Genomic DNA, 27272 nt, shown 5'->3' with positions numbered 1-27272 from the left:
CGGGTATCATGGCGGTGTCGGAGGAGGATGACGAGGGTCGCTTCTGGGGCTTCCATCTCAGGTAAGTTATTCATAATGAGCTAGTATGCTATGCATACTAGCTCATTATGCCGTTGCCTTGCAGGGTCTATTTTTATTTTTATTAAGGCTTTACTTCCTCTTTAAAAGTGGTTAGAATTAGCCTTTTCTTCCACTTGAAATGTTTTTCCACCATGCTTTTGCAAAGCACAGGTTCTCTACCCTTCACCTGTGTGTTCCAGCAATGTAAACATCTTGCAATTATTTCACTTGTCGCTCCAGGCAACATCAGGCTCTGCACTCCACAATCATATCTCAAGTGCTGGCTCGGCTCCATCTAAGCAATCATTTGTTTGAACAACAGGGATGCTGCATACCAAGATAAAAAATAATCTTCCTTTCTTAAAATAGCCAGCAGGAACAAACTCTAATCTGACATGTTTTGTGCTAGGCACAGCACTTTCTCAAAGAAACCTTCTTGCTTACAATGGATATAATGGTCATAGCAGATTTTTTTTGAGGCTTCTCCAATTTCTGTACCTTTAGGAACTCTGGGAATCCTTCCACTGCTTATGTCCGCCTTATATCCTACATTTTTCATTGAGGGAGCAGTCTTTGTTTTGCAAACTGTATGCCCTTGTACACACGGTCGGACATTCTGCCAACCAAATCCGTTGGATTTTGTCTGACGGATTTTGTCCGACAGATTGTGTCCGAAACTGTTGCATACACACGGTCGGTCCAAGTTGTCGGAAAATCCGATCGTTCAGAAGTGATGACGTTATTTCATTACGACGGGACTACGTTCACGCTAGTAGCCAATAGCTTTGGTGTAGGAATTTGATCTGAGCATGCGTGGCACTTTGTCCGATCAAAATTCTCTACACATGATCGGAGTATGTCCGATTGGACCAGTTTGTCGGAAAATATTTCCAACAAGTTGGAAAATTGGGTCCAACGGATATTCCGACGGAAACAGTCCCATGCATACCACACACAGTCGGATTATCCGACAAAACGGTCCGATAGGACACATTCCGTCGGAATCTCCGACCGTGTGTACAAGGGCTAATACTCAAAACAATATTCTCGTGTCAGTGTTATCAACAGCTAAGATGTAAGTTGCCTAGGGATCAGAGATGGCACAGATTGCCTCATTTTGATGTTTGGAAATATCAGAGATGTGTGGCAAAGCCGCAGTTTTATTGCCTTTTGAGTGGCAAACATCATTGATTGCAGTTACTGTCAACATTACCCATCTGCACAGAAACTCAGCAGTGCCACAAACCCCATCGGGGGCCCATTTATTTGTCCCTTTATTTTTACACCTTGCGTCGTTCCTTTTGGACAAATGACAATTTTCAGGAATGTGACTCATTTCCTTAAACTTTATTTTATAGAAAAGACATTAGGAAACAGCATTCATAACATCCTGGATGCTCGTTCCTTGCTTTATTGCTGCGTGGTACTGGTACACATTAGCAGGGAAATGTCTTTCAGTTTGTTTCATTAGAAGTCAGTTCTATATGTGCTTATTTACCAAGATAATTTTGGGAGACAGAAAAAAAGTAACACGCTCAATTGTTAATCTTTTATTGCAAATAATGTGTCTGATTGTGCACGACCTTTAAATGATTCCAGACATATACATAAATTGCCTTTTAGTTGTAAAATGCTGTGTTCTTTTAGCATCCTGTCCTATGTGCAGTCAGCTCTGTATATAGATTTTAGCTGATTGTGAAAAGGCACTAATTAGTATTGCAATCACATTGTTATTTCTGAATTGGACAGATTTTAGTCGTAGCAAGTAGTAACTTTATTACTCAATTCATTTTTAAGAGGTCTATCTTGAAATTCGGGTCTAGATAGTTAAAGATACCCACACACCCGGACAAAAAGAGTTGTACAGTTTGTAGGCACTGCATGAGGCGGTTTGTATACAAAGTTTAACAACATTTTTTTTATACATTAAAAAAGACAATACAAAACACATAAAAAAGGGGAGATTAAAAACACCCTCCTTCTACAGAAAGTCAACAGATATCCAATCCTAATGTATGGAGAAACAGAGCCACAGTGTATCAGAGAGTATGTAGAAGTCCAATATTGAAATCTAGGGTTGATGTGGATCACAGGAATCGGGCCACTTGTTGATCCATACTTTGAACGTCAACGCATTTCGCAAACTACACTTGCTTCTTCAGGACCGATAGGGTGGGGGCTGATCAACTTTAGATGCAGAGGAGAGGGTGGCCTACAACCAGGGAAGATACAGGGGACATTGCAGAGAGGGGGGACACCCCCAGGAGGAAGGAAATGGGGAGGGGAAAGGAGAGAGAGTCACACTACTATCACCAACACTATCACTATACGTAGAGGAGGCAAGGAGTATCAAAAAGTACCAATAAAGTATACACTGCCGTATTGCTTAACAAGCTCTAATCAATGGTGAAGGGTGTAGCAAACATGATTGGAAAGGGAGAAGAGTGTATTAAGAATATGTGGGATTACATGGTAACAGGCATAAGTATCACTGAAATGTACCAGGGTACATGTTCTTTGTACTCTGTATATATTGTAACACCAAAAGACTCCCAAAGGCTACTATATAGAGTGGTTTGCATCAAAAGTGTGATTCGCAGGGATATACTGTCATGTCCCTCCTAGCCATAATGTAGAGGGACACCCTCGCTGGCTCCTGAAACATACATGTATGATATACATACTACTTTTTTTTTAGGCCCCAATTCACACCTGACATGACACGGCGCGATGCTGCCTTATTTTTGCGCACAATTTTGTGGTGCGTTTTTGGAGCCGCACCAGTCATTTTGAATGGGCCTCCCTGTATTCCAAAAACGCATGCATTTTGTAGTACGTTAATCGTGACAAAATCGCACTGAGTTTGGGGTGCCATTAAGAAATCGCAGGCAGAGCTGCGAGATTCTGCACACAATTCCAAAACACTCAGGTATGAACGGGGCCTTAAGGAATAGAATGTGATATTATGCATATCCTCCAAAACACACACACGCACGTACATACACTTTCTGGGAAGAGATGTAGCACAATCTATGTAGGTAGAGGACACACTCATCACACACAAGGCTAAAGCCGCGTACACACGGGCGGACTGTCTGGCCAACTTAGTCCGTCGAAACACATTTCAGCGGACAGTCCGCTCGTGTGTGGGCTTCAGCTGACTTTTTCAGCGTGCAGTCTGGCGGACTAAGTATTTCTGAATTTCCGTAATACTGTCCGTCATACTTTGGTTTCAGCGGACAATCCGCTCGTCAGTAGGCTAGTTCGACGGACTAAGTATGGCGCATGCTCAGAAAGGATTTACACGGCGAAAGGTTGCATTGCTGTGTATTGGACTTCCTATTTCTAGTTCCGTCGTACGTGCTGTACACATCATCGCGCAAGCTTTCGACGGACTGTTTGTGCATCCCTGTGTGGTCAAGTCCGTTCATTCGAAAGTAGGACGGACTGTCCGTCGGATTGTCTGACGGACTAAGTTGGCCATACAGTCCGCCCGTGTGTACGCGGCTTAAGAATACATAATTTACCTGTTCAGATCATAGTCTATGCTTTAAATCAGTGGTCTCCAAATTGCGGCCCGAGGCAAGATGCGGCCTTTTGTTTGCCTCTATTCGGCCTTATTGCAGTATTCCTTCCACTGATACAAAGCACTATTACTCCCACTGACACCAACAATGTGGAATTATTCATCCCACTGACACCAATGATAGGGCACAAATCCTCCATACTGACGTAAATGATGGAAAAACTATTCCTTCCCCAATACCAATGATGGGACATTATTACTCCCATTGATGCCAGGGCATTTTTTACTCACACTGGTTACAGTTCGGCCCCTTTAAAGTCTGCAGGACAGTAAAGTAGAACTTTGAAAAAGACTTACTCTTCAAGTAAGTGTGATATACGCTTTAATAGCAAAGTTGGGTAGGGGTTGACTCTGCAAGAGGCATTATGGACCCATGCTCAGCTAAAAACCCCTTGCTCTCTTGGTACCTCTTGGTACCCTATAAACCCAAAGTAATACCTTCTGTATTACAACAGGCACCATGCCAAAGAATTTTAATACATTTTATTTTATGATACACAAAATAGTGCCCACTAAACCTGTTTGTTGCAACCAAAGCATCTTCAAGTTCCTAAACTCTTGGCAATTTTGTGCAAATAGAAGAAATATATAAAATGTTGTAGTGCAAAATCAAACAATGAGAATACCATTAGTGCCCCTTAAAGAATGAGTTTTTTTTACATAAACACAGTGACCTTTATTATAATTACGGAAAAAGTAAAAAAAAAAAAAAAAAAAAGGTTAACTCATGAGCAGTTTTTTTAAAGATCAGCTTCACACACCCTTTTCGTTAAGCGTTATTCTTCATCTTGATGATACTTAAGACACTAGATAATCCTTATGTAGGACAACAATGCATAACTATGTAAGGCTAGGAAGAACTTCATAGACAACTTGCAGAAAATAAACAAGAGGTGGGGTATGTGTAGGACGCAGCAGTCAGGGTTTGTTAACTTGAAAGGTGGAAGAATCTGAGAACAAGATGTTCAGGTGTAAAACCGTACAAAGCTCATTATGGTTTTACGGATCAGCCACACTAGCAATGTGCAACCAGCAAAAAATAAAAAAAGATTTCTGGGCTGTGTCTAGTAGAGACATCATACAAGGTGGCATTTAGCTAAGATTAAATGAAGACATGCTTTGTCCTAGTTTTTAGCCCCATTCACTAGTATATACCTTCATCTCATGACATGTTCATATTGCGCTTCTGATTATCACGCAAAGGAAACAATTTTCAGCCTTGTCCGAAGAAGTTTACAAAACGGAGCTTGTGTTACTTACATGGTAACTTAACTACAGCTCATCCTGGAAATTGATTGAAATGGAATTCTGTATGAAGGTTCATGAAAGAGACAGTCAAGAGTAGAACAAAAAGCATCTTCATAAAGCCAAATTAACTGTTGGTGTTGCTCATCTCCGGCAAAAGAGCTTGTGATCTGGTGTCAGTTTTATGTAAACAGTTATGCTTTTATTTTACTTATAATGCAAAGTAAAGCGACCTCATATTTACTTTTGCGGAATTCATATTGATATGTCGGTGGTCACGTTAACCCTTGGATGAAAAAAGTTCATTTTATTGCAGTGTTCTTTATTTAATGGTTATAAAATGACTGCACAGTTGTAAACACTTCTTCTCTTCTAGGACTTTGCCCAGAAAATGTTCACACCCAAGTGATAGTTAAAAGTCATATGGTGGTATTTCACTGGATTCACATACTGCAATTACAAGATTGTCTGTTTGAATGTTTACCTAATCTTTGAGCCTCCAGTTAAGGGCATATTTCTAAGCCCTTGTACACACGGTCAGAGATTCCGACGGAATGTTTCCTATCGGACCGTTTTGTCAGATATTCCGACTGTGTGTGGTCTGCATCGGACTGTTTCGGTCGTAATTTCCGACGGACCAACTTTTCCAACTTGCCGTTAAAATTTTCCGACAAAATGCTCCGATCGGACATACTCCGATCATGTGTAGCCTACTCCGACGGACAAAGTGCCACGCATGCTCAGATCAAATTCCTAGACCAAAGCTATTGGCTACTAGCCTGAACGTAGTCCTGTCGTAACGAAATAACGTCATCACGTTATGTATAATCGGATTTTCCGACAACTGAGTCCGACCGTGTGTATGCAACATCACTTCCGGACCTCTTCCGGAATTAATCCATTGGAATAACTCAGACAGATTTGGTTGTCGGAATCTGCGACCGTGTGTACGGGGGCTAAGAGTTTACTGGCAGCTTAAACCAGGGGTGATCAACCCAGGACACGCTGATGTGGCCCATGACATCAAACCAGGGAAGCACTTGTCCATGCTCTGGGATGGCAGGCTGACAAGCCCAAATTGCGATCTATGGGTTGCCGCTCCAGCCATCCCAGAGCATCATGAGTGCATGGCACCGGCAGGGGTGGAGACAGGCTACTGTGGAGGGAGAAGGTGCTGCATAAGCTGATGCTTCCTATGTAGCTCCAGCTCCTGTCCCAGACAGTGACACCAAGTGTACTTTGTCTGGGTCATTTCAAGCAGCATGAAGAGTGATTCCAGAAGAAGCTTTTGCAATGGGCATATTAGCACTTAAAAAAGTTTATTGAGCTATGTTCACACTGATCCACAGGTGCAGCACATTGCACCTTTGGGTTAGCTGCACTGAGTCATAGACTTCTATTATATCCTGCGGGTTTGATGTGCTTTCTGAAAGCGCACCAAAACACCTGAATACAATATATCTAGCAGGTCATAAACCTGGCTTCCCACTGTGCATGCACAAGCTGCGTTGCTCTGTGTAAATGATCCTAAAGAAGCCTGCTGGGGAAGGAGGGGGAACGAACTTCTGCTCCGATTGTGGAGGACGCGAACAAGTTGACCTTTCCCTTTTGGGTGAAGTCTCACTTTAAGTGTTTTTAGTTAGAAAATGTGTTTTATTTTTTTCATTTGTGTGCAGTCTTCTACCATTTTACTGCTCATTTAGCATTAACAACTAATCTGGCCCAGAGAAGGGAATGTTTTTACAACATAGTGTAGCACTAACCCCCTAAGGAGCTGCTGGTTTGATTGGGCTTACCGTTACCTTCTTATCCTCAATTCACGTCTAGGGGTGTCCCGTGTTAGATGGCCCAGTAACTTGACAAACTGACGATAGATCCGCATAAAGGGATTTTGTTTGCAAAAAAAACAATAAACAGTCTCTTAAATTGGGATCAGAGGGTTAGGAAGAAAGTTCAGGTACTCTTAGGCCGCGTACACACGGGCGGACTGTTCGCCCAACTTTGTCCGCTGAAACACTGTTCAGCTCGTGTGTGGGCTTCAGTCCGCTCGTGTGTGGGCTTCAGCGGACAGTTTCAGCGGACAGTCTGACGAACAAAGTTTTTCGGAATTTCCGTAAGACTGTCCGCTGAAACTTGGTTTGAGCGGACAGTCCGCTCGTGTGTAGGCTTGTTCGTCAAACTAAGTTCCGCGCATGCTCAGAAAGGATTTACACGCCGAAGGTTGCATTGCAGTGTATAGGACTTCGAATCTCTCGTCCCGTCGTACGTGCCGTTCACGTCATCGCGCAAGTTTTCAGCGGACTGTTCGTTCGTCGTGTGTGGTCAAGTCCGTTCATGCTAATTTTGAACGGACTGTTTGTCAAACTGTTTGACGAACCTAGTTGGGCGGACAGTCCGCCCGTGTGTACGTGGCCTCAGTGTCAAAGTCAATAATGAAGAACTTGCTTACTTTGACTGAATCCAGAGAATAGCCATTCACAACTGGATGTCCACTCAAGTTGGATAATCCCTCTCTCATAAGGTCTAGCAGCCAACAAGGTGCTTAACTTCAGGAACAAGTCTCTGCCACAGACGTTGTTGTAGAACATACAAGAATAAGTCTCTGCCACAGACGTTGTTGTAGAACACGTAGGAAAACTAAACTTGTAGAACACTCGTGTGATACCTGGATCTTTCAGCCAGCTTGGCAATATTCACAAGACCGGATTCACTTTGGTACTTCAGCCCTTCCAGGCTCTTGCTAGGAAACCAATCCATACGTGGTCTTCTTCTGAAGAGTACTCCCCTGGAATGCTATGAAGCTAATGGGTCTCTGCCAAACCGGAGACGGCACCCAAATCCCTCAGAATCCTCCTTTAGTTTCCTTGTCTCGGGCTAGCCAGCCCCGAGACAACAAGTCGGGTGGATCCGCACCCCAGGCCATAGCCTTCCTGGGGCCTGGTCAGGAGGACCAGGACCATGAAGTCAGCACATCCTTCTGGACCGGAACCCCGAACCACGTGACATCCGCATCTTAAGTACCCTCTCTCAGAAAGCACAGCAAGAGCACCACTCCCACTGGGCATGCTCTGAAAGAGAGTAATCTTAAGGCACCCAACCAGACTGTAGTTCCATGCCTGCCATAAGAGACAATGCCCCCTGTGGCCAGGCAGAACATCCCATAGTCCAGTCAGACTGATGCTGAAGTCCAAATTTAGACAATTTCACCCAAACAAAACTGCAGTTCAGGTGTAACCTTAAATTTATAAAAACATAGCGCATGCTCTTCAGGAGCCGGCGCTACAATAGTAACTTGACTCAATGTGCCAAAATACATTTCCTTGAGTTACCTCACTGTACAGTAGAACTATGATGCTGTTTAGGGTGTTTTATCCATAGGTATCTAAGCATATTTGCCCAAGTGGGGGTACATGGTGTTTCCTATTGACAGACAACGTCACTCTGTACTCATCTATAAACAAAATCTGCCTGGGCACAGGAATATATCTCTAGGAGAGCACAAGGCTTTCTGTGATTGGACAAGGGTAATATAAACATAACAGTATACCCTTGTCCAATCACAGAAAGCCTTCTATTATCTCTGAATGGAGGAGTTCACAACAATGAACCGCTGTGATCACTGTGCTGCAGTGATGACTGTCAGTTTCACCGCCGGAACTTCAGCGGTCACCATCAGAGGCTTCATGTAACATTTGTTGAAAAAAAGCAACCATTAGAGATACCTTATTGGGTACCTAGCTAATGACCCAAAAAAGTTTTTTTTGTCTATAATTCGGCTTTAATTTATTAGAATTCAAATATACTTTAAAGGACTTTCTTGCTGATCTCTTGTCAGACTAACTTCCTTTCAAAATTTCCATTTACTGAAAATAATTTTGTTCACCCTTGAAGGCAACATTATTTGGGGCATTATTAACTTTCCAGTATTTTATTGAATGTTCCATAGGAAAGGTGCAGTTTTGAGCACTGATTCGTGTTCCCAAATTAAACATGGCATATCCCTAGCAGCAGTTTACTCATGTCTGATGTGTGCTTTTCATAGGATTGTTTAGTGATGTGTATCCTATGTATACTGAGACTACATTGTCAGAGGACTATAACTCAATCATATAAAAATCATTTACATTGGAGAGTAGAAATTGGGATATGTCTAGTCTCCTTAAGTTTGGGCGTTGTGCTTATATACCTATTGAAATATAGGTGGTACTTTAGAAGGCAGCTCCCCTGTCTGTGGACAGCTGGGTTGACTGAGGTACTTATGAGGGCTGGTATATATACATTGAGTTTGTCAGATAATTATCATCTGCTCTGGGAAGATGGACCATTTTGATACTCTCATGACGCATACACACGATCTGAATTTTGGTTGGAAAAAGCTCTGATGGTTTTCCGACAGAATTCTGACGGGATTTCACTCAAGCTGTCTTGCATACAAACGGTCGCACCAAATTCCAACTGTCAAGAATGCGGTGACGTACAACGCGTATGACGGGACTAGAAAAAGGAAGTTCAATACCCAGTAGCCAATAGCTTCCGTCTCGTAGTTGAACCTGAGCATGCTTGAGTTTTTGCGCGTCGGAATTGCATACACACGATCGGAATTTCCATCGAAAAAATTGAGAACATGCTCGCAGTCTTTTGCTGGCGTAAATTCAGCCAGAAAAATTCCGATGGAGCATACACACAGTCACATTTTCCGACGAAAAGCTCTCATCGGTCTTTTGCTGGCTGAAATTCCGACCATGTGTACGCGGCATTAGGAGTTCGAAATGATGGAAAGTAATCAATAACAGAAATGATCTGTTGACACGTCAGTGAAATGGATATGCATTGTATAACTATGCAGCGCATCATGATATCTTAGCTTTGAATGCATCAGGGATTTCTCAGTTAGATAGGGTTAATAGTAAATGATTAAGATATAGCATGAAGTATTGTGGTGGAGCGGCCATAAAAGCATTGCATGTACTGTACATTATTTGTTCCTGTTCATTATATTTCAAAGGAAGGACTTTAAGTGAAACAAGTCAGTTGAGTCCACCCATAGGTTATGTTTTAGCTATAGAAGGAAAACTGCTGGGCTGCATCAGCTTTGGGCTATGTATTAGATGCAGCAATGAGACCTCCCTGCTATAATTGTATCCATTTGGTAGTTTTGTGCATTCCAGCACCTCTTGTTTCCAAGACAGTGAGAACCCTCATAGTGGTCACAGGTCTACTAGAAATTTCACCTGCGGTGTCCCCGTAAGATGTAAGGAACTGCCAGGTGGTTTCATTTTCCAGCATCTACCAAAAATCGAAACATTTGGGTGGAAAGCTATGCCCCCACCCCTTGGTCCTATACATGTTTCGCAAAGAGGTTAGCAAATTATCATTTTTCAGTGTTGGATAGGTTGAAGCTTGAAGAAGCTTGTACTTTTTTGGCTCCTTTGAATGTTTTTTTATTGAGTTTCTTTGAGCTCCTTTTGAGCATTAGCGCTTTTTTACAAACTCTCTCCTAATTTTTTCTATTTTGTTGTTTGTGTTCTCAAGCTTCTTTGAGCTTTTTCATGCTTTTTCTCATTTTCGCACGTTTAAAGCTCCTCTTTAAAACGCGAGTTTGGTGGGGGTTTTTTTCTGCCTGTAAGAGCATATGCCTGTAAAAGCCTAAACAAGCAATAGTGTACATGGACACATTGACTAACATGGAGGGGGGTTTCAGGCAGAAAAAACGGGGGTTTAAAAAAGCTCAAAATCCTGGTGGAGGAGCTTCTTTGAGCTGCAGTGTGCATGCGTCTTTATAGCTATTTTTCCTAAAAATACCACTACTGAGTTCCAGCGTATATAAATAAATAGACTGCGCTGAGAAAAAACACAAGTTCAACTGACCTCCCACTTTGAAATACATAAAAAAAAATCCTAAACGAAAGTATTTTTGCACATGTGCAGGTCATTCTTTCTTAGAACACCGATTTTAGATGTGAGTTTGAAGGGCTTTGTCACTTGGGATAGAATTACACAATAATGAATACCAAGAGTTTATTCTATGTAAGGCTGTAAATTTATTGCTGGCTTAGAACACCTGTTGAGTGTGACATTTTGAATAATCTGCAATTTTACACTGTCTAAATGTGTGTACGTTTTCATTTTCTTGTTCTTCTCTGTGTGTTTCCAAAATAAGATTTATAGTCGGCGAAGTTAGAAATTAATACCTGTAGTGTTGTTTCCTATCAAGATAATTACCATAGCGTAGTTTGTACGTTTAATTAAACAAAGGTATCCTTGGAATTATTACTTGCTGAATAAAGTAAAGCTTAGTACACACCACCAGTTTTTCTCGTTTACCCTGCAGGTTGAACAAAAAAAACCCGACAGCTCAGGTCGGAGCCACTGTACTAACAATCCGATGTTAGTAGAGCGATCTTCCTTGCTGTGCCTTTGTGTCCTGATAGGGGTGCGCCCCCCCCCCCCCCACCAGAACACTCCGGTCAACGCCATTGGCCGAGAGCGCTGATCTGTAGCACCTGATCTGTCTGCACACTTTTTTTGCTCACGAGTCTTCGACAGAAGCCGGGCGAACTTCTGTCGGACCGGCCACCATACACGCGGGCCGAATGTCCAGTTCAATAGAAAAATTCTGCACCTCTGTCTGTCTTAAAAAAAAAAAAAAGGAAGCTTTTAGCAGGTATTAACTAAGTATCCAGAGATGCCGGTACACCCTGCAGGATCGCCTCTTGTTTCTTATATCAGCCCATTTTGCATAGGCAAAGCTCTGACACTTCTGGATAGTGTCAAAGCTTGTCCACTTGTCCACTGCCTCCTGCCAACCCCTCCATCACTATGTGAAGGCTGCCCTATTATCCAAAAGATATGTTGTAGCGGTGTCGAAGCTTTGTCAATTCAGAACTTCTCATTCACGTATCAGGGGCAGGAATATCTACTGCATATATCTGTAGACAATTCTAGGTGCCTAAACTTTATACCTGGTAGCAGACAGAGTAAGGGCCTGTATTGACAGGCTTTTGGCTTATGTTGATGGCATCAGTTCAACATCAATTTGCATTCCCACAGACTTGTATTGGAATGCAAAATCCATCTGAAGCAAAGAAAAGCCCATCAACTATGTTTCAACCTCTCTCATATCTTTTCATTTCCCCATCTGCCAGAGTATTTCTCATTGATTATTATGGACTTGACACCTTGTAATGGAAGATGCAGATAGACTAGCCATACACACATAGATTTCTCTCATTCAGTCCAAGAGAAATCACCCAATTCCTCCATCGATGCTCTTCTTCCATTGCCGCTACTAGCTATTTTATTCTGTTAGCCGATGCTTCCGCTTCTGTCAGACTACAGAACAGCGACTGCTTCTGATTGGCTGCAGTCACCATTTGGCTGAGAATTTTCCACCTGGCTCCTTGGGCTTTCAAACCACAGTTTGTTAAGCTGGGTATTGCTAACAGTGCCCTCACAGCTCCAGTTCAGCAAGAATCAGCCAAAATTGAGCCATGTACAGACAGCGTTAGCATAATCTCATGCTGTGTACACATGACCGGACTTTCCGGCAGACTAGGTCCGACGGAATCAGCGCATCGGACAATCCAATCGTGTGTGGGCTAATCCGATAATTTTTTGTTTTAAAAATCGGACGGACCTAGAAATAGAACATGTTTCAAATCTGTCCGACGGACTCAATTCCTATCGGGAAAACCGCTCGTCTGTATGCTGGTCCGACGGACCAAATACGACAAAAGGGAAGCTGTTGGCTACTGGCTATTGAACTTCCTTTTTTAGTCCCGTCTTATGTCATCACGTTCAAAATGAACAGACTTTCGAACGGACTTCGTTCGGAAAGTCCATCGGAACTCTGCTGAAAGTCTGACGGGAAGACCGTCGGACCTAGTTTGCCGGAAAATCCGGTCATGTGTACGTGGCATTATAGTTACTCAGACCTGGACTTTCAACTTATGCAGGCCACAGATGATGCAATTTTCTTTCTTGCAACCATGGGAACGTGGTGCTCCAGGCAGGTTGTAAGCAAGTCGATCAAAGAATCGACTTGGATACAGTCAGCCTGTCCACGGATGGTTCTAATCTCTGAATTGGCCGAGATTTGAATAATCTATGGCCGGCTTTAGGAATCCATGGAAGGGGGAGCAAGTTAGGTGGGTGCAATTTGTAAGTTAAAGTGGCATACCTTATTGCTCATAGTTCCTAGCACTTAGCAATTCTTTATATTAGTTACTTTTTTTTTTAAATATTATTTGTGTCTTTTACATTCAGGAATTAGGTAAATGTACAATGTTCATTTATTTAACTTGCAATATCATTTGTTTGCTTACAGTTATAAATGGGTGTTTCAGACGCCTGGTACCATTATAATGTCCCGGAACTGAAAATATATTCATTTAAAAGGCAAATACAGTTCCTGTTGTAATTTTAGCAACATCCCTCTCGCTTGCTGGCTTTCTACCCATCCTTGTTCTATTGTTTGAATGTTTGATGAGCGGGCTGAATGCCAGATCAACGTTTTGGGCTTTTCAGGTCTTTTCTATGTTTTTAAGGCCATTGTGAACACAGTCTAAAAATCCTGAATGAGAATTCACACTTAAAAACCAAGCAAGTGACAGGTAGAAGTGTTTTTACATTAATCTTAGTCATTGTATGCAAAGAATAAAGTTTGTCTCCTTGTTCTTTTGCAGATAGGGATGAAATACCTCTTGCTTTGGAATGTAATGGTATTTGAATGTATATATTAAAGTACTATGGATCAGATCCTATTTTTACTTACTAATTACAAACAAGCAAAGTAAACTTTCCGCTTAAGTCTTTTTACATAGACCCTCATCATCCAGATCCATAGTGGGGTTTGCTGTGGTAATCGGATATATTATTATTATTATTATTATACAGGTTTTATATAGCGCCAACAGTTTGCGCAGCGCTTTACAACATGGGGGCAGACATTACAGTTACATTACAATTTGGTACAAGAGGAATCAGAGGGCCCTGCTCGTTAGAGCTTACAATCTAAAAAGCAAGGGTCAATTGATACAAAAGGTAATAGCTGTGGGGGGATGAGCTGATGAAATAAAAATAGTGTTACTTAGAAACAGGATAGGCTTCTTTGAAGAGAAGGGCTTTCAGGGTTCGCCTAAAGATGGATAGATTAGGGGACAGTCGAACAAATTAGGGTAGGGTGTTGCAAAGGATGGGAGAAGCTCTGGAGAAATCCTGGAGGTGGGCATGGGAGGAGGTGACAAGGGAGCTAGAGAGCAGGAGGTCTTAATGTGACCGAAGAGAGCAGCTTGGTTGGTATTTTGGGACTAGGTCAGTGATGTAACTGGGGGCAGAGTTATGGATGGCTTTTGTAAATGATTGTTAGTACTTTGAATTTTATTTTTTGGGTGAGTGGAAGCCAGTGGAGGGATTGGCAGAGAGGGGTGGAGGACACTGAATGGCTGGTAAGGTGGATGAGTCTGGCAGCGGCATTCATTATGGACTGAAGGGGGGATAGTCTATGTAAAGATAATCCAATGAGGAGGGAGTTGCAGTAGTCAAGAGATGACCAGGGAGTGAATTAGAAGCTTGGTGGTGTCATTAGTTAAAAAGGGGCGTATTCTGGAAATGTTGCGGAGGCTAAGGCGGCATGATTTGGACAGGGCTTGTATGTGGGCCTGAAAGGACAGTTCAGAGTCTAAGGTTACCCCTAGCAACCTGGCATGTGGGGACGGACTGATAGATGTGCCATTGATCTTGGCAGAGAAGTCAGGGGAAGGGGCCCGTGGGGAAGGAAATGTTAAGAGCTTGGTTTTAGATAGATTAAGTTTGAGGAAGTGGTTTGACATCCAGGCTGATACGTCTGTTAGTAGATCAGTGATGCGTGAGGAGAGTAATGGGGTGAGCTGAGGGGCAGAGAGATAGATTTGGGTGTCATCAGCATATAAATGGTAGTGATCAGCTGACCCAGGGAGGGCGTGTAGATCAAGAATAGTAGAGGTCCAAGGATAGAACCTTGGGGGACCCCAATGGAAAGGTGGCGTTGGAAAAGAGGTAATGTGCCATGAGATAGGTAAGATTCAACGGAGAGTGCAGCCATAATACAGTAAATTGAAAAGGGCCTCTTCATTTTAAACAGTTAGGCCAATATATGGATTTATTACATTGTTAGTGCTATAAACCTATTGTTTATGTTTTAATTAGGGTAATATAGGGATAAAAAAAAAATTGCTAAATTGTTTTGTTATATGTGAATCACTGGAGATGTCTGCCTTTGATAAGAAGTTTATTGTAAGAGAGAATTACTTCTAGAATTCTGAGACTCACATTTATCATCTAGAGAGAACAACTGTTTAGGGTACTTAAAAGTATATGTTTATTGCTACTGAATTGAGCGCATGTTAGTGTGGAGCCGAGCCTCTTCTTTATTTCATATCATTTAGTGCATCATATTTCATGACGAATATATGAGGAAGTCAGCTGAGTTGCAGATTAAGTTTACAACCGCAGACAATGAGATCCTTTTTGCCAGTAGATTTTATTTTATTTCGTTTTCAGACTGAAAATTCCTTTTTTAAGTAATCGCACAAAGGGCAGTTTAGTAGTGCAGGTATAGTACTGTCATGTAAACTGAGATATGATTGTTATGTGATAGTTCATTGTATGGAGCTTTTGATAAATAGGCAGCCTTTTCTTCTAGTTCAGCCATTTTTCTTGTTAGTATTGTGTTAATGCCATCATGTAGTGGTGTGATGAATATATAAGTATTTTGGACTGATCCAAACCATTTAATCAACAAGTTATAGCTGTTTCTTTCTTTTACCTGCCATTTTTTCTATTGTTTAGAAAGCCATTTTAAATGCTGATACTCAAAATTGTCTAGGTATGGCCTTTGCTGAGGTGTATGAGAATTTGGAAAATCAAGCTGTCTCAATTTTTTTTTGGGGAGGGGTTGGGCGGCAAACAAACCTCCCAGCCCCCCCCCGTCTGCAACAACTCCCCCCCACAACTTGGTCAATCATCCCTCACTACTTACCCCATCTGGCTCGCGGGTGGCCTCCCCCTTGCTTCTCCTCTGTGGCTTCCACCCTGCTTCTTCATGGAATCATCCCGCACTACTTACCCCATCTGGCTCGTGAGTGGCTTCCCCCTTGCTTCTCCTTTGTGGCTTCCACCCTGCTTCTTCATGGTATCTTCCACCCTGCTTCTCTTACTGGACAATATGGTCGCTTCTCCTCTCGACCAATCGGGTCTTAAAACCTGCTTCCTGATTGGCTGAGAGGAGAAGCAGGAAGACAATAGCGAATATTAATTCACTAATGTCACACGAGTGGTTAGGCTCAGGGTGCAGTGCTCTGCGCCCTGAGCCCACCCATTTTTAGAGCCTCCAGCTCTAATCATGTGCTTCAAATAAATAAACAAATCTCATTGAAACCCATGCGTCCAGTGCCCTGCATGGAGATTAAGGGTGCGGCGCCTCTGCACCCCTTATGGAACGGCCGCCACTGCCTGATACTGAAACTCTAGTTTTCAGACATTATTGCATTTTTATTCAGACTAACAGGCCAGTCTACATAACAGTTACAAATACATATAGTACATATATTAAGATTTTACAAGCTTTTCTAGTTTTTATTGCTATCTGCCATGTAGTCTTTTGTTTACTTTGATGACCAAAGAGATGATCAAATAGATTTTTATACAAAACCACAAGTATGAGTCAGTTGGAAACATTACACAAACTGGATTGTTTCCAGGCAAGTTTTGCTCCAGCCAATGCACTCCTTCAGGGAACTGTTTAAGTAGGACCAACTATAGAATATGAACCGTTGTAACCTAAAAAGTCATATGGCTTTTTGCAAAAATTCTAACTTTTCAAGGTGAAGAAAAACGTACAGAATAATCAAACTTAACACTAACAAAAAGGTTTGTTGGGTGTTCAGAACTTAATGAATAGTGCCTTGGAAGTGACCTTTTAGCGAAAGTCTTGGTGCCTTGGCTGTGCATTGTGAAAATCACAAGTGGTTTTAAGGTGTTATATAAACAGATTGTTAGGTAATAGGCCAGTATCTAAGTTTCAGTCTTAAAGGAAAGGTACTGATTTCCTTTTTTGCCTTTGCAGTGGCTTCATTTCCAATTATATCTGGTGATGGGACAAACATATTGCTGAGACCGGGAGCATCCTATGAGAAAACTTGCACCGGTTCTACACAGATGGTGTGGAATCACCAAAGACCATTAAGTAAAAGGTCGAGAACGGTGAGCCGTAGTCCGGTTCAAGGGAAGAACAATCAGTTGGTTCTCACTCTTAACAATGTGGAAATTAAACATGTTGGACTGTACACATGTGTGGATAAAGAGACGGGCAGCATCTACTCTTCTTTTTACCTGTTCATTAAAGGTAAGCTACTTTTCGTTGTATTTATGTAGGTACTTTAATTACCAGATAGGCAGGGCTTTTAAACTAAGACATTATAGATAATATTCTTACAAAATCCAAACAAAAGTGCAAGATATACCCCTGTTTTGTTTTCTGTCTTAATTTTTGTCAAAGTATGATGATCCCGTGGCTTTGCTGTTGATTTGTAAAATATTGGGTACAAGCAAAAAAGAATAATAGCAACCATTGAGAGTGTCACATCGTGGCATTTTATTAGGCTTAGAAGGCTAATTAGTTTGATTAGATGCAGTGACTGTGGCAAACCTATGCAGTAAGTTGTGGGGCATTGTGTAGAGAAATGTATAGTGTTTTTGTACATATTTTCTTTATTTGTCATGGCTGCTGACTCCTGCCTTTCAGTGGAAATACACAACTAAGCTATCGTTAACCTATGAAATGCAGAGTAAGGAGATGCTACCCCTCTCTCTCATTCTGCTAACACACAAAGAGCCATACTTTTAGGTTCCGTTCACACCTAGGCATTTTTGGGCATTTTTCTGCTCTAAGCCTCAGCTCTAAAAACAAGACAGATCTGATTAATTTCAATGGCCCCTGTTCACATCTGAGCGTTCTGTCACCTAAAGCAAAACGCCGTCACCCAAAAAAGTACATGAGCTTCTTTTTTGGCAGATTAGAGACGTTTTAATTATTTTACGTTGGTGAGCTTTTGAACTTCAAAACGCCTGTACAAAAACGCTGCAAAAACGCTGCAAAAAACGCCCCAAAAATGCCTATAAAAGGCTGCATTCACACCTGAGCATTTTGTTTTCAGGCAGAAAATCAAGTTTTTACTGCGATTTTGCTGCGCTTTTTGACAGTTTTTTTGCCATGATTTTGCACAGGTCAAAACCTCACCAATGTAAAAAGCAGAAAAATGCCTGTAATCTGACCAAAAAAGAAACACATGTACTTTTTTGAGCTTCAGGCGTTTTGCTTTAGGCTACAAAACGCTTTAAATGAATAGGATTTCGCCTGTTGGCCTTTTTTCGGGTGTTTTACGAGCTGAACACACTCAGTTGTCAATGCAGTCTTATGCCGCGTACACACGATTGGAATTCCGTCCAGAAAAAGACAGATGAGAGCTTTTCATCGGAAAATGCGACCGTGTGTATGCTCCATCGGAATTTAGCTGTCTGAATTTCCGCCAGCCAAAAATTGATAGCACGTTCTCAATTTTCCAGACGGAAAAAAAAACGTTCTATCGGTAATCATGTGTATGCAATTTCGACACGCCAAAAATCACGCATGCTCAGATTCAACTACGAGACAGAAGCTATTAGCTACTGGCTATTGAACTTCCTTTTTCTAGTCACGTCGTACGTGTTGTACGTCACCGCGTTATAAATGATCGGAATTTGATGTGACCATGTGTAGGCAAGACAGCTTGAGCCGAATTCCTTCGGGAAAATCATCAGAGCTTTTTCCGACGAGAATTCTGACCGTGTGTACGCTGCATTAGAGTTAAGGATGAGCTAAACTCACTGCAACAAACTCTTTTTTTTTAATTGTATTCCTCACCTTCCCTTACACATAGTGGCAGTCTGCCAGAACCTAGTGGCATTTGTGCACACAAGCAGAAATCCTGCCCCAAGTGTGCATATGTATCGGCAGTCTCTGCCAGGTCCTTCATACCTGGAAACTGGCCATATACTTATGCCCCGTATACACGAGCGGAATTTCCGACAGAAAAAGTCAGACTGGAGCTTTTCATCGTATATTCCGATCGTGTGTATGCCCCATCAGACTTTTTACGTCAAAAATTCTGACGGACCTAGAAAGAGAACATGTTCTATATTTTTCAGACGGAACCAATTCTTATTGGGAAAACTGCTCGTCTGTATGCTGTTCCGACGTACCAAAAACAGCTCATGCTCTGAAGCAAGTAGGAGACGGAAGCTATTGGCTACTGGCTATTGAACTTCCATTTTCTAGTCCCGTCGTACGTGTTGTACATCACCGCGTTCTTGACGGTTGGACTTTGGTGTGACCATGTGTATGCAAGACAGCTTGAGCGGAATTCGGACGGGAAAACCGGTCGTGTGTACAGGGCATTATAGATTGCTTTGAGTCTGCAATCTGAACAAAAGAAATCTGGTGGATTCATCCTTCAACTCTAACAGTAGGATTGCCACATCCCTCCTGTCAAGCTATTAATAGTATTCTGGCAGCCAGCACCACTGTATATCAGAATATACAAAGAGTGCCTACATCTGATAGGATGCAGGTGCTGTTGGGCTGACAAATCTAACAGGCTCCTTTTGACAAAAAAACAATTAAACAATCAACTTTTGTCAAATTGGATGATGCTGGCCATACACTGATCAAATTTCTGCAGAGCCAACAGGAATTGGCTAAATTTCAAGCAGTGTATAGCCATCTTTAGTTAACAGTGAGTCAATACCAGCATTCTCTGAACTAAAATAAAATGTGTACAGAAAGATCCTAGCATATCTAAAACAAAAAAAATGTAATACATTGGAAATCCCTTTTCAGGATTTTATACTGTATTTTTACCTTCCTGCAAATAGCAGTTTCTGTCCCTGGTTGGCTACGCTTACTCACTCTACTGTATCTATAGAGGGAGCCATGGTTGTCACCTTGGGATGCACTTCAAACATATATGTTCTTCTCTTCATCTCAGTTACACTGGGTGGGGGCAATTAGTAGTTTACAGAAGGAAGATAACATTGATTGAGCCAAAAATGTTCTTGAAAAATGAAAACTAATGCAACCCATGCATTTAAGTTCTGGTAAGGTGCAAGATATTACATTTTTGCTTGTGAGCTAAGATATCCATAAACAGACATGTCTATACGGGCATATGGCCAAATGCAGTCATTTAATACACATGCGGAACTTCCACAGACATGTGCTGTTGCTGATGAGCTATCAAATATCCTGTACTGCCCACATGGTGGGTCCTGTATGTATGTTCAACCTACATGTTCCATCTGTAGTCATTTTATGAACAGATGGAGAAATGAATAAGGACATCATAGGATATCACCTGGACTATCCTAATTGTTTATCAACAAAGTAAGCATTTATAAATGTACCTACCATTCCATTTGAAAAATAAACTACTGAGTAGATATCCCCTATAAAGAATATAGATTGTACTATAAGAAATATGTGTTTGTTTTTTAGTTACGGACAACCCATTCTACGACAGTGCACCTTTTGTTGATGCAACAGAAGGCCAGGATGCATCTGGTATATGTCCCCTGGTTGATTCGGATGTCACCAACTATGGTATTAAGAAGTGTGATGATTCTAAACTACCTGAAGGTTTTGTCTATGAGAAGGATATTAGGAATGGAATCACCATAAAAAATGTGCAGACTAAATTTGATGATTGCTATGTCTGCACGGTAATGCATAATGGAACATTGAAGTATACCAAACAAAAGAAACTGATGGTCAGACCTGGTGAGTAGAAACGATTTGTTATGTTTGATAAGGGTATCCATACATATGCAGATTAGATTAATCTGCAGGTAGTGGATGTATTTAGACCAGGGGTCTCAAACTGGCGGCCCTCCAGCTGTTGTGGAACTACAAGTCCCATGAGGCATTGGAGGGCTGACATTTCCAAATATGACTCCCCACAAGCAGAGGCATGATGGGACTTGTAGTTTTACAACAGCTGGAGGGCGACCAGTTTGAGACCCCTGATTTAAACCTTTGTAAAAATATGTTAGCCTTTGGGGAAAAAAGATATCTCCTAATATAGCCAACAATAAGGATGAAAGATGGTACATCAGCCCTATATTAAATCAAGATCAAAGGGATTGATTTACTAAAACTGCAGAGTGCAAGATCTGGTGCAGCTGTGAATGGTAGCCAATCAGCTTCTAACTTCAGCTTGTTCAATTGAAGTGGTTCTAAGGCTGGGTTCACACTGCTGCGGGGGGAGATCCGGATGTGATTCGCACCGCAAATCACATCCGATCTCCGTAGCGATGCGAGTACAGCCATACAGATAGTATGGCTGAATTCGCATCGCTCCCGCAGCAAACTCGCACGGGACCCTTTTTTTGGTCCGCAACAGAATCGGATCGCATGGGGGTTCACACCATGCGATCCGATTCCTGTGCGAGTCTGCAGATCGCACTGCGATATGCGGACGGATCTGTGGGTGTCATTAACATATCATTGACACTCCCAGCCGTCCGCATAGGGCAGTGTGAACTGCCGGCGGGAGTAATGCGATGCGGGAAAACGCCGCGGATTTGCGGCGTTCCCGCATCGCAGCGGTGTGAACCCGGCCTAAAGGTAGAAGATTTTTATTCATTGTATTGAGATAAAAAAAAACCTTCAGTGTGCAGCAGCCTCCCTAATACTTACCTGAGCCCCATCTCAATTCAGCGTTGTTGCCCAAGAGCCTTGGCTGAGCAGGACTCTCCCTCCTGATTCGCTAAAACACAGCAGCGGACGCCATTGGCTTTAGCTGCTGTCAATCAAAGTCAGTAAGCCAATGAGGAGAGAGAGGGGCGGGTGCATAGAGCAGGTAAGTATAACATGTTTGTTATTTTTAAACAATAAAAAAACAAGACTTTAATATCACTTTAAGCTTTGACAATAAAACCTGGCGGCTGGGTTCTATGCAGAGCTGCACCAGACTTTGCAGTCTCTATTTTTAGTAAATCAACCCCAAAGTGTCTAAAAGAAGAATCTTCTGTGTTTCTGAGTACAAACATCTTCACCCTTTTAGATTTTAGTGAAGGGTAGAAAATTAAAGGGATAAGTTGAATGGTTGTGTTTGGCAACTTGGTTGCTTCCAGTTGCAAGACCTGTGCTTCAAGTAGTACTACAATGCCTTGAAAAAAAAATGTTTTCCACATTTTGCCATGTTACAGCCAAAAACATAAATGTATTTTATTGGGATTTTATGTGATAGACCAACACAACGTGGCACATAATTGTGAAGTGGAAGGAAAATGATAAATGTTTTTCAAAATGTTGTGTGTGGTGTGCATTTGTGTTCAGCCCCCCTTAGTCAATACTTTGTAGAACCTTTCGCTGCAATTACGGCTGCAAGTCTTTTCAGGTATGTCTCTACCAGCTTTGCACATCTAGAGAGAGACATTTTTGCCCATTCTTCTATGCAAAATAGCTCAAGCTCTGTCAGATAGGATGGAGAGTGTCTGTGAACAGCAATTTTTTTGTCTTGCCACAGATTCTCAATTGGATTTAGGTCTGGACTTTGACTGGGCCTAACACATGAATATGCTTTGATCGAAACCATTCCATTGTAGCTCTGGCTGTATTTGGCTCCATCCATCTTCCCATCAATTCTGACCAGTTCCCTGTCCCAGCTGAAGAAAAGCATCCCCACAACATGATCCTGCCACCACCATGTTTCCTGGTGAGGATGGTGTGTTCAGGGTGATGTGCAGTGTAATTTTCCATCACACATAGCGTTTTGCTGTTAGGACAAAAAGTTACATTTTGGTCTCATCTGACCAGAGTACCTTCTTCCACATGTTTGCTGTGTCCCCCACATGGCTTCTCACAAACTGCAAACAGGACTTTTTTTGGCTTTCTTTCAACAATGGCTTTCTTCTTGCAACTCTTCCATAAAGGCCAGGTTTTTGGAGTTCACGACTAATAGTTGTCCTGTGGACAGATTGTCCTACCTGAGCTGTGGATCTCTGCAGCTCTTCTGGAGTTACCATGGGCCTCTTGGCTGCTTCCCTGATTGATGCTGTCCTTGCCCGCCCTGTCAGTTTAGGTGGATGGCCTTGTCTTGGTAGGTTTGCAGTTGTGCCATACTCTTTCCATTTTCAGATGATGGATTGAACAATGCTCCATGAGATGTTCAAAGCTTGGGATATTATTTTTATAACCTAATCATGCTTCAAACTTCCCTGACCTGTCTGGTGAGTTCCTTGGCCTACATGATGCTGTTTGTTCACTAAGGTTATCTAACTAACCTCCTAGGGCTTCACAGAACAGTTTCTTTTATACTGAGATTAAATTACATACAGGTGGACTCTATTTACTAATTAGGTGACTTCTGAAGGCAATTTGTACCACGAGATTTTAGTTAACCCCCCTGACGGTATTCCCGAGTCTGACTCGGGGTGGATTTTTTATACCAAAAGCGGTATCCCCGAGTCAGACTCGGGACAGCGTCGCTGGATCCAGGAGGAGGTTTCCTTACCTTCTCCTTCGAATCCAGCGATGTCTCCCCGCTGTACGAGCGAGCCGTGCCTCGCTCGATCTATCACATCGGCGATCTCCGTGCCCTGCGAGCGTTGCGACGCACGGGCACGGAGATCGGCGCCAAATTCAAAAAGTGAAATAAACAGTATACATACAGTATAATGTAATCTTACAGATTACATTGCTGTATGTAAATATTTCACATCCCCTTTGTCCCTAGTGGTCTGCCCAGTGTCCTGCATGCAGTTTTATATTGTAAAAACTGTTCTTTATGCCTGGAAACTGGAGATTGTCCATAGCAACCAAAACTGTCACTGTACATCAAAAATGATTTTAGACCAGCTAGAAAACAGCGATAATAAATTAGAATGACTCGCAGAATTGAGCGATAGCGATTTGTGGGGAGATCCGTCATCAAATAGTGAAAAGTAATGACAGTGACAATTCTGCAACTGAGCAAATTTCAGTGTTTTTGATTAGATTACATTATTGAATAATTTTTATTATTGTTATATTATTATTTGGTACAATTATTTATAATTATTTATTATATTATAATTTATGATTTAATTTTTCAAACTTTATCATACCTGGGATGTCTGCTAGACTCTGGTTTGGACAGATTTAAGAGAGTTATTCCTAAGAATTGCAGGACTACAATATAAAACGCCAAATTTTCATGCAAAATAATGGTACCGCTTTTAGCACCTAAAATCCGAAATAATGGTACCGCCAGGGAGGTTAAGGGCATCAGAGTAAAGGGGGCCCAATACAAATGCACACCACACTTTTCAGATATTTATTTGTAAAAATGTTGAAAACCATTTATCATTTTCCTTCTACTTCACAATTATGTGCCAAGTTGTGTTGGTCTATCACATAAAATCCTAATAAAATACATTTATATTTTTGGTTATAACATGATAAAATGTGGAGAATTTTAACAGGTATGAATACTTTTTCAAGGCACTGTAAGGCCAAATTATTTTTACAGAAATATTTTTATATTTCCAATCCAATATTTGTACCATGGAGCTCTGGAAACTGAAATGACCTCTCATGCTAATGTTATTTTGTGGTTGTATTTGTCAGTTTCACTCATAGCAGCCTATGAGGTTATCCGTAACTTGAAAAGGTGCAACTCTTCAGAAAAGTTAGCGAAATTTTTACTTTTAAATCACAGTCAGATCTTAGGGGCAATGGAAATAATGTGAATGTTACATATTATGTCCCTACTTTATTGGGCTTCTTTTCAGTTTAATTGTAATGTTATTCGATAGATATCTGTGCGCATTTCTAAATATAATAATTGTCTCTACTCCCAAGCCGCCAGCAAAAATGACTTTTCTTACAATTGACTAAATGAAGTCATGATGCTGTGCTTGAGCTGTAGCACTGTCTTATCCATTAACACGTGACCCCCCCTCTACTAATGATCCTAAATTTTTCCCAAGAGTATAGAGCAGTCTCTTCTCTCTAGTAATAGGCATATGGAGACCAAGTTATCTTTCCAGGCACTCATGTGAAAAACAAATGTCTCTTTCTACCTTTTCTTTTAGTTTTAAAGCAGTTATCTGAAATACGGTAGAATGCAAATAGTAATCTGTTAATGGAAGAATTTGGCAATTTAAATATACAGTTGAGTTGCATCTTGATATAGCGCAGTTCTTGAACCCTGTAGGGTCTACATGTGCTTACAAACACATGCACATACTAGGGCCAATTTAACAGACAGGATCTGATTAACCTACCAGCATGTCTTTAGAGTGTGGGAGGAAACCAGAGTACCCAGAGGAAACCCATGCAGGCACATGCAAACTCCAGGAAGATGGTGTTGTGGTTGGGATTTGAACCAGTGACCCATGGCTGCTAGGTGAAAGTGCTAACCACTACAGAACTGTACAGCCAATGCAGAGCCAGGGTATGTTAATTAAAGTTGGTTCACTGTGGCAGCCTTCAAATTGGAGAGGCTGGCAGCTCTGGCGTAAATAGGTGAAGGCATATGTAAGGTGTCCTGACCTATTACACACTGCTAAACCTTGAATCCTCCTTTACAGATCATGGGATGGGAGATATACAGCTTGTGTGACCCAAATGCCTTTTTAGTATAGCACCAACACACCTGCCTAGATCCTGTAAAAGCCAACTTTATCGATAGCAGTAACTGACAAGCATGCAGGTTTTGGATAGGCTTGTCCTTAGAAGACAGTCTATACTTTTTTAGTTAATAAACCCCTATGACAGGCATGTCCAAAGTCTGGCCCGCGGGCCAATCCCGGCCCTCGTACCGGTTTTGAATGGCCTGCCTGGTTACTTGGACATATATATCTTTTGTGGCCCCTGACGATCTCCCAACGTCGGGGCCACAAAAGATGTATATGCCTTGGAAGGGACAGGGAGGAGGCGGGACCCAACGCCGTATACATGCACACACACACACAGGAGAATTTCTTGTTTACGGGCGGCCTCTGTAATAGGAAGTCCCAACTCTGGCGCTGCCATTGGACGACCGTTCTGTCCATCAAAGGAGGCGGGACTTTCTATTAAAGAGGCCGCCGTGTAAACAGGAGATACTCCTGTAGGTAATCTTTGGCACTCATTAGTGCGTTCCTGGCTATGGCGGGTTCTGCATTCATGGCAATGATTAGGCTGCATTGATGGGCACTGACCATTATTTTGCTTCACAGTTCTTTATTTAAAATGTATTTGATTTTTTTCCTGAAACTTCCCTCTTAAAGTGAAGGTGCATGTTATACGCCAATTAATACGGTATATCCAAATAACACACCCGAGCTCATCTCTTCACCACACACAGCCACAAAGGCAAGGGAATTCTTGTTGGGCAGTGTATTAGTGCTCGAATGAACACACTTAGACCAAATTTTAATGGTTCAAAGAATGTCAGGCAAAATGGTCGGCCCTCACGCATGTTCACTTCATCAAATCTGGCCCTCTTTGAAAAAAGTTTGGACACCCCTGCCCTATGACTAAGGAAAAACCTGATTGAACTCTGTAAGCATGTGCTTTCCAAAAACTCCTATGTAAAAAGTCTGGATTTACAAAATGTTTGATAGAGTGCTGGCAGTCTCAAGTTGTGGTATATTAAGTATATAATACTATATATACAGTATATCTAATATATAGTATTATGTAATGTAAATAATAAAATCCTCTGCATTGACTTTGTTCCCATTATACCATCAGGAGGTCCAAATTATAATACTATTGTAACGGGTTTCAAATATTAAGCTGGTCTGCTTGTTGGCACAGTCCAGTGCTGGTTCATGTACATGGTTCAGTCTTAATTAAACCAGTCCTGTAAGTTCCTTGTGGCTGTCTGTGTAACCTTAAAGAGTAATTCCACTTTTGTGGGGGGAAAAATTAGAAAAAAAATGATATAGTATATACAAGTTGCGACACAAATCGTATTGTAATTGAATGTTAATGCAAATTGCCTTTCCTTTTCAATCTGCAGCTCTGTAATTTTCTGTAAAATCCAATGCCATTTGGCTAACTGGAGGTGTTTTGTACACAGAATGTGTACAGAACGCCCCCCAGAAACATAATTTCCTGCTTGTGTGATTGGATCGCTGATTTTTTCCAGAAGTCTGCACTAAGATACAAGTTAGATTTCGGCATCCCCTGCAGCAAAAATATAATTTTTGGTAAGATACTCCCAATAGGAAATCACATCTAAAGGGATGCAGACCCTGGCATTTTCCACATGGACACAGACAAACTAGAGCTGCACGATTAATTGTTAAGAATTGTTATCGAGATTTTTTTCCCCTT

The 27272-nt window shown here is 41.7% G+C and overlaps 1 protein-coding gene across 1 annotated transcript in view; it reads left to right on the top strand.

The window, feature by feature from the left end:
• The window catches only part of KIT (KIT proto-oncogene, receptor tyrosine kinase), an 82178-nt gene that overhangs the window by 12982 nt on the left and 41924 nt on the right, over positions 1-27272 (top strand). The window contains exons 2-3 of the mRNA XM_077477477.1: positions 16995-17273; positions 20460-20741. Of these exons, the coding sequence (XP_077333603.1) occupies positions 16995-17273; positions 20460-20741 (561 nt within the window). The remainder of the gene's footprint in view (positions 1-16994; positions 17274-20459; positions 20742-27272) is intronic.

Source organism: Lithobates pipiens, unplaced genomic scaffold (assembly GCF_037356315.1).
Source record: "Lithobates pipiens isolate NorthernLeopardFrog02 unplaced genomic scaffold, aLitPip1_a1.2 Scaffold_13, whole genome shotgun sequence".
Lineage (NCBI taxonomy): Eukaryota > Metazoa > Chordata > Amphibia > Anura > Ranidae > Lithobates > Lithobates pipiens.
This window is presented reverse-complemented; position numbering and strand designations above follow the sequence as displayed.